This window comes from Centroberyx affinis, unplaced genomic scaffold, assembly GCF_046629955.1.
Source record: "Centroberyx affinis isolate AG114_WGS23_722 - 3 ecotype Tasmania unplaced genomic scaffold, CSIRO-AGI_Caff_v1 ptg002812l_1, whole genome shotgun sequence".
In the NCBI taxonomy this organism is placed as follows: Eukaryota; Metazoa; Chordata; class Actinopteri; order Beryciformes; family Berycidae; genus Centroberyx; species Centroberyx affinis.
This window is the reverse complement of record NW_027280957.1, coordinates 153,079-166,457: the sequence shown is the minus strand read 5'-3', so window position 1 is coordinate 166,457 and position 13,379 is coordinate 153,079. Positions and strand designations below refer to the sequence as shown.

The following is a 13,379-nucleotide window of genomic DNA, read 5'->3' as shown; positions in this document are numbered from 1 at the left end:
TTTATCCAGGGAGGGACAACTGAGTATCCAGCGACACCCTGCTCCGCTCTCACACAGCTACACACCTGCCACTGCAGAGTAAAACCCCTGTCTTCTACTTTTGGCCAATGAGCCACTGATGTGTGAGTCAGGTTTCTATGGGGCTACCATTTCAGAGGCATGCGCTCAGAGAAATAAAGCAATGTTTAATTCTTTATAAAAAAAAAAGAACACATGTGCAACTTGGGATTCATAAAACAAATGGTAATTATTGTCCCAGATTGGCCTTAAATTTCTTTCCTGCGCGGTTTAAACTGCACTAGGCAACTTTGCACTTTGGCGACTGCAACACACAGCAGGAGATAACTGAATTTTTTAATGTTTGAAGGACATTACCCAGAAATAATGTGAAGTGAGTAAACAGCGGACTCCTCAGACCTAAATTTATTTTTCTTAGTGGCTGGTGGAGGGGCTGAAAAGGTTCAGCCATAGATGGTGAGACTCATTGCTGTTAAGGAAGAAGTTCTTCTTTAATTCTTATGTTTTGATTGATCACTTCTTGTGCATGGAGAAGATTTTCATCATAGAACAGCTCCGCCATCAGCTTAGCTCTTCGAATGCAAAGTGCTATGATCTTACAAGCATCAAGAACAAGGTTTCCAGAAACTGATACCATTAATTTTATTTATTTTACAGGATTTCTCTGTTCATCATATAAGGATATTGAGGAAAGGCGACACTGTTCCATGTACACCACAGCTGAGTAAATGTTTTTTATTTGTTCTAATTACACAGCTGAGGAATTTGTTTATTTACTGTGTGCTCTAATTAGACCGCTGAACAATTATTATGCATTTACTGTGTACTAAATAAGTCAAAACAAAAAAAGGATAGAACAATCATTCTAGGCAAAAACGATTTTGTACATGTCTGATTTATCATAGCATAATGACATGTGACACAAAAATGACAAAAAATGTATTAATCATAACAATAACAAATTGACTAACCCTGTCATAACATAAGGAACACTTGAAATTGGCAGTCATCTTTCAAAGTAAGAGACTCCAGACACTTCTAAACCCTGTGGGGAACAAATGAAGTGATAAATGAATACTGACAAACTTATGTGCCTGTTCTGGTCCTCTTAGCCACAGAAAAGTGAACAAAATTGGATTTAAAAAGCTAAAGAACTCAACTAGGACATTGTTACGTTAGTCTATGCCGAAAACTAGTGTCTATAAAAGCATAAAATTGGAATAGAAAGGGTATGGGTGTTAAGTTGGCTGCGATGACAAAGCCAGAGCAGCCGAGCTTAGGCACCACCTAAGCTTCTTTTAGAGCCGGAGAAAAACCCTGAGGGGGAGGAAGCGTGCCAAAATAGTAGTTTTCTACCTTCCACTGCTCACCTACACAACTCCCCTTATCCATCTCCACTAATAGACACAGAATTTAACATCCGTAATGATTCCCACTAAAAACTAACGCTCTTCTTCGATCAATCTTGTATTTCGTTCCTCCCCATTAACCTTCCCCTCATTACAACTACAATACGAGGAGGAAAAGAAATGTGATATAAACTGAGATGGAGTGATAACACAGAAGAAAGCAGCAGGCTGGAAGCCAGATATGCAATTAGCGGGCTTGATAAAACCGCTCGTCTTTTGAGGATATGAGAAAATTACTCTTGGAAATCCGGAAATCCCACAGATGTATAAAAATTTAAATATCTCAAATGCATATAAATGAGAGAGAGTTACAGCTTGTGGCAGCCTCGTTTGTTTGAAATGCCAATTGAGTGCTTTTTTGTGATACTCTATTGAGCCCCCGAGGAGAAACTTGTCTTTTGGTTTTCCTCGCCGCATGGAGGTCAGAGCAGAGGGTCGGCTGCAGACCTGCGCCTGGAGCTGGTAGGGAATCAGTATCTTGATCAAGGACACTTCAGCAGTGCTTGCTAACAAAGGGGGGCTTGAGTCGTGGCCTTTTGGTTTCAGAACAGTGTCCTTACTCACCATGCCAGCCCTGCTACCACGATTCAATACCAATATAAAATCACTAGCCTGTAATTATTTATAGTGCTTTGCAAATACATTTTCTTTTCAGGCCTCTGTGGCTGAAAGTCTATATTCTAGCTAATGGACTGTGTACATTGATTGAATTCAACTAATGACATAGAAGATAAAGCAGCACAAAACACCTGTCTCATTTCCTCATTATTACAATGGGCTTGGTTATTGATGATGTATTGATTCAATTATTCCAATGTCGAAGAACGCAGCAGGCGACGCGTGTGTGAAAAACAGTAGGGAAGGAGACGAGAGAAAATGTAGGCTAGAGAATAGTGCATCTCACAAAGTTCAAGTTTGAACAATTCATCAGGGAGACAGACTTAAAGTTTATTCAAAATCCTCCTTCCCTCGAAATTAAAAGATCAAAACTAGAGTCATTGTTTGATAGTACAAAAGAGGTCACATAACATCAATTAAAACTCTAGCCTGCCAATGACAAATGAAAGATCTCAAGGAAGTATATTGTTTTACAAACACCTGCAAGCCAAGTCAACAAAATCTACAGTGAAACAGACTGCTTTGTCGATGCTGCCTTCTGGTGTAACAAAAGCGTTTCACCCACAATGTGCTGTCACTGTGTGAACTACAACAGTGCTGCGTGCATCGGGGAAAACAAAAGCAACGGCTAAGCTGTTGATGGGAAATATTAAAATACTGTGATGGAATGTCCTGGATGACATGGTGAATCACACTAACCTTACTGTGCGAGTGTTTCTGATAGTGACGCGGGCAAAGAAAAAAGAAATGTACAACACTGATGAACAGTCGGGACACTGATGATGATGGAAACTGAACTTCCATCACTGAACTTCTGTTCTGTTGGCTGGTTCAAAAATTTCAACCATCAACTCTTTCACAGTGCCGACATATCGGTGCTCTGGAGTGTAACTAGGTCGAGACCATGAGGTGCTAACTGGAAAAGGCTGGCATTGCGATGCAAGTGATATAAACAAACATGAACATTGTGACAGGACACAGTTCAAGCCATTTGGCCCGGGGCATGCCAGTCAAACAGCCGGCACTAACAAAAACACACATGCGGGGTCAAAGGGCACAGCTGTGGCCTAGACCTTGTTCAGTCTCTCTGATGCAACAAGGACGACTGACTAAAAAGCTGTGCCGTGTTATCTCTGCTCACCTGAACAGAGGCTGTGTTCAGACCTCTTTGGTTTAGACAAACAAGTTGCAAAAAAATCGGCATCAGTCATGTCAATTTGTCAGCAAATACTTCAGGATTCAACACATTAACATTGTTCCCCATTATCAGAAAAAGTCGCCAAATTTGACGCTAATCACCTTTGAGAAATAAAGTCACCAGGAGGATCTGAAAAGTTGCCAAATCTAGTGACACCGTTGCCAAACTGGCAACACTGATCACAGAGCCAGTTCAGTGGACAACACTGCTCTATCTTGAGAGAAAGCACTCACAGAAATGGAGCTGTGGTGTTTAGAGCACCTTAATCACCACTAAAAGCCCACATGACACCAACAGAGCTTCCTCTTGGCACTCTGGCCCAATGCAGTACTGGACACTCACAATACCTCCTCTACAGCTGCAGCCATACTGCATGTCCTGCTGCCTGAATGCACATAGTGACCGAATGCTGCATGTAGCCGATATTAGCAGAGTGTTATGTCTAATCTACTGCCTATTGTACTGTACACCGTGCACTTTCCTCTTTGCTTATTCTCCCTATCGCTGCACAACTGCGACCAAGACTAATTCCTGTACATTTCTTATTGGCAAATAAAGTAAATTCTGATCCACCTTCATGCTCAACAAGCTGAACAGCCCCCATAAGCACAGAGCCCTAAAAATATGTATCCCCGACACCATTTCAGGGGCTGATAGAAAGTCAGGCTGGGAGGAATGGGCATCAGAGAGAGAGAGAGACAGGATGCTGGCAGGTGCAGCAAAGAAAACCATGCTACAAAGGCAGACTGTGAAGGTATGGACATGTGCATCAAGATGTCTGCCTCTCTGTTTGACGTCACACAGCTCTCCATACCAGTTCCACAGGGGATTGTGAAGCATAACAACAGCGAGGGAAGAAAAAGTTTCCATGTGTGCAAGGTAGGTCGATTCACATCCAGCTCTGAGGCATGTTCTCGATGTTAAGAATCTGTGAGTTATGTCTGCGTTTGAACATGGTCATGTAATTGGTCATATATAGCTGAAAATCGGTCATGAATAGCTGAGTACGGCACCAACACTGCCAGGGGAAGGGATTTAATTCCAGCTGAGGCCACCCAAGCTAAAACAAAAACTATCAAGTAAAGAGATCTCATGGTACTATAAGGTGCTTTCGATAAAAGTGTCCACCAAATGGTATTTCTATTTATTTAGTAGATATTTCTACTGAATATTTTTGGCTTTATATTAACAGGCGATTTTAGTCAGAGGAAAGGTGTTGATGCATGTGTGGAGACCAACTGTAGCGGCCGTGGATCTACGATGGTCAAAGCCTATGCTGCAATCATTAAGTTATCTTATCTGGTCGAGGTTCAGATTTATTTGTTATCAATAGACCGGCGTCACCTTCTCTGTTCACTGTGACTGCAAGATTGCAAATTGGCCTGAAACAACAAACTATGTTTTGCTTCCAGAAATACAGAAACTGTTGATTTTATTGGCTTATTTTTTATTGTTCCCCTTTCTTGTTGTTGCTTTATGTAAAAACTGACTAAATCAACCCAAAATTAAAATCAGTGCCAAGTCCAATCCCACTTCATTCCCTCTCTACAGGACTCCATCCATTTGACGCTGCAGGTCTGCCAGCCCAGTAAAGGGAACGAGGTGCTGGACCGACCTGCTCTAATCACACCTCTCCTCTTCTCTCCTCTCTGTCCAATTAACACTACTTACAACACTAATAGGGCTCTGATCAGTGGCTCTGGGGCAACATACAAGCTTGACTCCATGTCTGTCTGATTGCTTCCTAATCAATGATTAGGTCACTTTTTATTGGTTAAAGGGGAGGCACTTGCCATCTGAAGCTGGCCCTGACCTTGTACTATACTGTACAATACTGATAGCCGCTCTTGTATCTGAACACCGTTATCACAATTGTGCTTAGCAGGTGCAGTGGACACACGCATAGTTGTGCACAGTTGCACAGGCACACATGTACATAGACACACACACACACACACACACAGACAGACAGACAGTCACAACTCAATCGCAGACATCAGCCCCACAGGGAATAAACACCCCATTTTGACCAATGGGCCTTGTAATTGTGCGGCCTCCCTCGCTCCTCCCATGTTCTCCTTCATACTGTGACAACTGTGTGTGCGTGTGTGTGTGTGTGTGTGTGTGTGTGTGTGTGTGTGTACATGCATGAGTGTGTGCTAGTCCTCTGATTTCCCACGGTGCAGAACATCATTTACGGCCCACTCGATAGCCCTATCACTGGACACTGCTCTGCCCAGGCTTAACTGTTCATATACCAACTGAGGAGACATCCTCACTGCTACAATTACTATCCATCAGCTTAAATCTCCCAAAACAATTAGTGCTGCAAGGCAAGTATGTGAGCACCACTGGACAACTGGAGAGGAAATGTCTGAAATTTGCAGAATAAGACCCAGTAATAGCAAAAACATAACATAACATACATATGCCTATAGATGACGCGTTTATCCAAAGCAATCTACAGTATCATGAGTGCATGAGACCACTGAGCTACAGAATGCGTCATTTTTTGTAGGGCTGAACAATATATAAAAAAACCCATCAAAACTGCAGCATTGACTGCTGATATTTCAAAGTCTCAAGAGGCTACAAATTTTTCTCTGGGGCAAGGCTGTTAAAGAAAACTTCCTAAACAAAGTACTCATGAGCTACGCCTCATCTCTGACCTACAAACAAAGCTGTATGTTAGAGAAAATCTTCAATTTGATTCAAATTAAACTAATCCAAAGCGTTTCCTTGTCCCCTCAGTTTTAGTGACCTTTTTTGAGTGATGAAAAGAGAAACTGCATAAAAGTAGCTAGGCCCACATCATTCATATCACAATATTGGACAGACCCATTATTAGGCGATTTTTGTAATGTTAACAGTCAAAGACAGGCTTGGAATCCAACCTTGGCTCCCCACCTCTAGAGGCAGTGGACAAAAGTTTGATCTGACACCGAGACAGAGTTACATTTAAAGCCAAATTCTTCCTGTGTCAAACACAAACAAAATATTCTCTTTAGTTCAAATTATTTTTGACTCCAGACGTGAAAGGACACAATCTCACTTGTGGAAAAATGTGGGTCTGCGGCCTGAAAAACGCTCTGAGCAAGAATTTGCAATGATGATAAATGTTACACAGTCGATTTAGTCTGACTTTCTGATAGGAGTGCCCGATGAAGAGTTGGGCCATTTCAGCCAGCCCCTATTACCTCTTTTAAATCAATACCAGACTCACATTTAATGATGCCTTCTTATTCAACATTTCCCTGAAGCTTGACAGTTCACCAGGCAATGCAGTGTAATTCTAGTGATGTCCTAACAGCAGTGCGGCGTTAAAATTTCATTTGGGTGAATGTCTACAATGGGTGCAGAGTCTGCCAGGGTTATGTATGACTATGTGGCATTTGGCATTATTATAACTATAGCTCTCCATAGCCGTGAGGCAATGAAATAATCAGGTAGGTAGCACTGCAGTGGATCAAACGCCAGCTTTATGAGAGCTGAGCAGCCGAGAAACCCACTGTAACCATTCATGAGGGAAAGCTTTGAGATTCCCCTGTCACAGTGTAGCGTGGGTAGCCTAAAGCAGAATAAAATGAATTGCACAAAAGTAGAACAATAATAAAGGGTAGGGTGAGGGCTGGTTCGCTGCTGTAAGCCTGGCTGCTTAAAAGACTGATGTCCTCTCAAAGCGCAATGTGTGGCTTAAATGCGTTTGACTTGTCTCTTTAATGAGATAAAATATGTTTAACTTTAAGCGATTCTGAGAGCTGGCAAGGAGGATGGTTAAATATGCATGTCAGCAAGCTGAAACTCCATTTAAAGGGACATCAAATTGGACAATCAAATTACTATTCTGCTCTCAAAATCATCCGTCTCTGGTTGGCACGGACAAAAAATTGACCACAAAAAATGCTGCAGATTTTAACCAGGACATCGGAAGAAAGATCATTCCCTTGCACCCCACTGCACAGTAGTTCTCGCTTACTTAAGGTTTATCATGCAAGCACCCAACCCCTATTGAGGCTACCGTCACTTTTAGTTTGCTGCTTCACCAGGGGAGATAGTAGGCTATAGTCAAAGGGATGCCGCTTACTAAAGCAGGTGCAAAACAATTATCTTTGACCAGACACTAATTCACAATGTATACATGTTGAGTGAACCACACTGCTGTCTGCAAGAGGGTCTCCCTGAACTTATTGTTACTTGTTTCCAGATATAGGCACTTGTGTTATTTCCTATTCAAACTCAGAGGGCATGAGTCCGCTCATATGTTTGATGTCTACCATCTCTAAGATATAAAAGACTCAGGGATTTTCTGCTATTTTAGATTTGCAATATCTAGTCATTCTGTGTAATAAAACATACCTTGGTAATCTACTTTCCCCATTCCTCATATTATTAGTTCCTTCCACAAATAACTTGGCACCACCACAAATATTTGTATATGAAAAGGAAATATTGCATAGCTGCCAAAAATGTTAATATCTGTGTTCCCCTACCGGGCGCTCGTTATTGGTCTTGATGCCTTCCTCCTATATCCTGCAACGATCAAACTGACCCAAGGCCATGAGCATCACTTCTTCAGTGACCTACGAGAGGCAGAGAACTTCTCGACGAGTCTGGAGAGTCAACGTCCCACACAGCCTGCACTGATGATGGATGGAAACAATACGAAAGAACAGCGCGCGACTGGGGCAGCACAGCCTCGGAGTACTGAGGATGCAGATCCCATCTCCGCACCAGACGGCTGAGCCAGCGATTGTGAACTGAACGTTTTACAAGGTAACCTCTTCACTGTACTGCAGCAGGACTTCATAAACGTACAATGTCTAATTTCCATATGATTGAACGATTAGCAGGCCCATAAGCTAGTTGGGTTTTTTTGGGTTTTTTTTTATCGCTTTGGCCCGATCGCAAATGCTTACTAAGTTGTATTGCACCTCTCTCTTTTTTAGGCCTGCCACTTTTTTTTGTTGTTGTTGCTGTTTTTGTTTGTTTTGTTTTGTTTTGTGGATAAGGACTAATCTAATATTGGGGTTAATGAACTATATGTTGTTTGACTGAACACTAAATGAGCAGATGAGACGGAGAAGTGGGTTTGGTTGCATTAAGGCGATGGGGAGGGGGAGCGCCACCAATCATGTTAATGGACCTAAAATGTTGTTGTTGGTTAAATATGTTGTTGTTGTTTTTTTTTGTTCCTTTATGCTACTCCAGGCGAGTTGCTTAGGGGATGTTTTGTATTTTGGTTTTGTTTGTTTGCTTTTTCTTTTGTTGAGTGTGTTTTGTACCATTCTAAGCCAAAGGACACAGTATATAAATGCTTAGGGAACTGGTATTCTGATTGTGTAGTTGATGATTATGTGATGGATATACAGTATTGCGCAGTGACATGAGTGGGGACCTGAAAATAATATCCTGGAATGTAAAAGGGTTGAATATCTGCATTAAAAGGAAAAAAATATTATCATACCTCAAAGCTCAGAAAGCAGATATTGTTTTTCTCCAGGAGACCCACTTAAAGGAGGACAGTGCAAGCTTATTATGGAGGGGTTGGGCTGGACATATTTTGGCCTCTCCAGGCACTGGAAGCAGTAGGGGTGGAGCGATTGTCGTGAGCAAACAGCTGTAGTACACGTGGGTGAGGGAATACACTGATGAAGATGGAAGAGTGGCTTGCGCACTCATTAATATACAAGGACAACCTTTTATTTTAGCAAATGTTTATGCTCCCAATGTGGACGACCCTGGCTTCATAGGGAAGCTGGTGAACACACTGTCAGACATGGGTGATTACCCTACAGTGATCGGTGGAGATTTTAATTCTACATTTGATTTAATTGATCGCAGTAATCCTTCCGTAGTCCGTCAAACAAGGACTGCATGAGCACTGAGTGCTCATGCACTCAGTGCATGAGCATTCAGATATGGGTTTAATAGACATTTGGAGGCTTCTAAACCCAACAGCAAGAGACTACACCTTGTATTCAGCACCCCATAACTCTTTTTCTAGAATAGAAAAGTTATATCAAAGCAAGTAATCAAATCTGTGCTCTCAAGTACTATAGAAAACATCATAATACCAGATCATGCTCCTATTTCTTTGAAGTTAAACCCCACAGGCCTACAGCAAGTGAATAAGTCCTCAAGGTGGAAACTCAACTCGAGCCTTCTGTTAGATCGACAATTTAAAGAACAAATAAGAGAGCAGCTAACCCTGTTCAAAGAGACAAATGACACCACAGCAATATCTAGGGGCCTGTTTTGGGAAATGGCTAAGGCTTTCCTACGAGGGCACATAATTCAGTATGCAGTCTATAAGAAAAAAGCTACTATGAAAAAACAGACAAAAACAAGAAAACAGACAAGAAAACAGACAAAAACAAGCATATGGAAGTAGGACTGAACTAAAAATCGTATGGGAAGCAGATTTGGGAATAAGTTTTACACAAGAAGAGTGGTCCAACACACTACATAATATCAGAAAGCTGTCCAGAGAACTAAAAACTAAACTACTGCAACTTAAGATTTTGAACAGAGTGTACTGGACACCTAACAAGCTTCATAGGGCTGGCCTTACAGAGAACTCTCAATGCTGGAAATGTAAGCAGAAGGTTGGCACTCTGCTGCATTGCGTTTGGGACTGTACAAAAGTAAAAAGTGAGTGGCAGAGGGTACAGGAAACTATAAAACACATTGTTAATGTTAACTTACCCCTATGCCCTCGTCTATTTGTCTAGGAGCTGGTGGATAATAAGGGACAGAGAGAACAAAGTGGCTACAGAGAATGCTGAACTTGTGTACTAAGGTTAATGCAGTGACAACGTACTATGATATCACCAACTTGTCAATCATGAAATCATAAGCAGACCATATGACTTTGTCGAGAGCTGTGTTGTTGTTTTTTTGTTTTTCATTATTATTATTTTTTGTTAGTTGATCTTGTTTTTGTTTTTTGTTTTTTTTTCTCATTGGTATGTTGTATAAAAGAAATGAACGGAATTCATGATAGATGCATGATGTAACATGTACTTTCAATAAAATACTAATTGCAAAAACAAAATTTCTGTGTTCCCTATTGATTTGCATTGTAGATATGCCTGCATGAGTTTATACCCCCTCAAAAACTTTGGGTGCACTACATCCATGGCTGAAGGGATGCAGAGCAGAGCAGAGCAGAGCGACGGGACAAAGAGACCCAACGACTTCAAACTACACCTCGGCACAGCTCCATTCAGACAGCATCATTAACCTGCTGAAATACTCAAAATACAGCTGAGCGGACAATTACCCTGTCCTTCATCCTCCAGCTCTGCGCCAGCGCCTTGGAGCCCTCAATCTTCTCCGAGTGCCGTTTCTTCATGAAGGCCAGTGGAAGTTTCCAGTCATTCATGTCAGGCTCCTCTTCCTCGGCAAGGCCCACGGCCGGTGAATGAAGCAAGTCTGAGTCCATTTTCATCAGGGCCCTATGGGGAGAGAGTTGAAAGAGCTCATGTCAGTAACTTAGATTTGATGACTTGCTGTGGCCACTTTTAGCGTGTGCCTGGTAGGAAATTAACACTAGTCACTGGCCAAATGCGTGTTAGTTTTGTCAGTTTATTTGCTGTGCTCTCACTTAAATAGTGAAAATGGCTATTGTAGTTTGTGATGTTGCCTCTAGGCCTCTAGGCAAAAAAAAAAAGGTTTCCTTCCCTTAGTGCATGACATAAAAGGAATGAGTCATTTTGCAATGCACTGTTGTGAATCTCCTGCTTGAATGACAACAATAACACCAAGGAAGCATGGGTGAAACTCAGTACGCCCACATCTGGAATCCTTAAAGTCACCAGTGCAATTCTGTTTGCGAACTGATAAGCTGCTTCAGCTTGTCCAGTAGTTTTTACACGTATTATCCTAGCTGTCACACTTCCACAACCAGAGCAGCACCTGGACCATGCCATGATGAGGCTCGAACTAGCCACGTGAACACAGCTCGAGCCGCGGACTAGGAGCTGGTCAGTCCAACGTAATAACTCATGTTACGGACAACTGTATGAACTAACGTTAACCCGGCCTAGCAGCATTAAACTTGATAATACAACCGGCTTCTTAGCGAGCAGCCGCTAAGCTAGTTAGCAAATAAACCGGCTGGCTAACCGCTAACATTCACTAGCTAAGCTAGCTCGGCTAATTTGACAGCTCTCACTGAAGCTGGCTCTGCCTTTTGCTGTCAGCTGTCAAACTGCAAAGCAGACTACTGCTATTTAAACCATTTCCAGTTAGCTTGCGAAACAGTGAAACATTACGACCAAGCTGACAAGTGGTACAGAGCAGATGTGCAGAAATGGCGCTTGTCGTGGCAGCGAAGCGTGCAGATGCATGCAGACCTTGGTGCGGTAGGATGATCAACCCGGGCTTGGGAACCTCTCCGTCTCCTGACGATGACAGATACGGTCGCGCAAACAATCCTGGCCAGAAAATTGTACGGCAGCGTCCACAGCCTGTATATAATGTCAAACCCGTCAAGTCCAAGTTCGACGGGTATGTGTTTGCAGGGGAATCTGCGGGTCCTCTCCCCACGGCTCTTCGCTATGGGAAGGGGCTTGAGACGAGGCCCATCTTCACACGGACAGTCTGCCACAGCCACACGGAGCACCGACCCCACTTATCGATGACTTCGGTCGTATGGTCTCCCTGTACAGCGGTGTGTCGCTGTAGCTAATTTTGTGCGGTGGTTTCCGCGAAATTCAGAGGCAATCCCAACAATTTCTCCAGAGAGGCACTTCTTCAGCACTTCTGCAAGGGCGCAGCCATCTTGGGTTGGTCCCAGAATGCACTGTGTAGCTCTGTGGGGCGGCGAGGCTGTCATGAAACGTCAGCGCTGTTGTTCGTGTGACAGACCAAAATAAAAACAAAGTGTCACTAGAAAAACACCTACACTGAATGTTACCCCTCACTATACTGCAAATTTGAATAAATAATTACAGTTATAAATGGCGCACAATCAGCTGCCTGTTTTGTCAACAAGGAACTGTTGTAAGGTCAAAACAAGTCGCTGTGAAAATCTAGCACATCTGAAAAGCATCAGGTAATATCTCCTAACGAAAATGCAATATAATATTCCTATATGGACTTATTATTTCTCTGTGGTAACCTTCAGTGAGTTTATAGTGACTTTATCATACTCTATGGTGCGTTTTTATCTCCAATAGTATCAATATGATATTCCTAATATATTCCTATTATATTTTTTCAGTGATATTAGTATAGTATCCTGAAATTCTCTTCCTCATAAGGGGTTTAAACTCACAATAATAATAATAATAATAATAATAATAATAAACTATAGAGACTATAATGAGGCACAGAAAGCAGCAGTAAAACGTATCAATGCAAAGAAAAAACACATTTTCATTCATGAACAGCACTGAGGAAAAACAAAAAGGAACTTGCCTCAAAACTTTTTAAAACTTGAAATTTTACTTAAACAGCAAGTATGGTCATTTGAGGTGGTTGACCACAGACTCAGCTCTGAATCTTTGGATCAAAACTGATATTCATATGTGTAAGAGGAGGAAGAGAAGATGCCTGAGGCCTGTCCCTGATTCAGTAAGAATGTCGCTTTTTAATTTTCTGATGTGAATGAGCTATAAATTCAGGATTAATTCAATACTAGAAGTAAATTTTTCTTTAAGAGGGATTTTCCTCATAGATGGTTATGAAAAGGAGACATAAATGTCTACATTTATTCACAACCTGTCTCTTAAATGGCTATTTCAGTAAAAAAAAACACTCATCTACAACCATCATGCCCTGCGACAACTCTGAAGGCTTCAGTGAATCAGAGGTCAGGTCTGCTTAACCTGCCTCTTTTATTCATCAGTTTAGAAGAAGACTGTATTTCAAATGTGCATCTGGGAAACTCTTTCTGCAACAAATGGTGTTGAATATTGGTCTAAAAGTATACAAAATGAGTTTCATGTTTGCCATATATCATTTTTGTCTATAATCATGGGATACTGGCGTCGGTAGTGCCAAAGTGTGTGGGGTTTGGCTGATTTAACAGCCAAGTGTAGACCGACATGAAGTCTGTCCTCTGTGTGATGTATTGAATCCTGAGCCAGTTCACCTGATAGTTGCATCAATCAAAAAATAGCGGGAGAGCA

The 13,379-nt window shown here is 41.9% G+C and overlaps 1 protein-coding gene across 1 annotated transcript in view; it reads right to left on the bottom strand.

Moving 5' to 3' along the window:
- Window positions 1-11,988, bottom strand: part of rptor (regulatory associated protein of MTOR, complex 1) — a gene marked incomplete at its 3' end in the record, with an annotated part of 129,156 nt that extends 117,168 nt beyond the window's left edge. Inside the window, exons 1-2 of the mRNA XM_071536002.1 lie at window positions 11,601-11,988; window positions 10,526-10,700 (exon numbers count right to left, since the gene is read on the bottom strand). Coding sequence (XP_071392103.1) covers window positions 10,526-10,693 — 168 coding nt within the window. The remainder of the gene's footprint in view (window positions 1-10,525; window positions 10,701-11,600) is intronic.
- Between the last annotated feature and the right edge of the window lie 1,391 nt (window positions 11,989-13,379).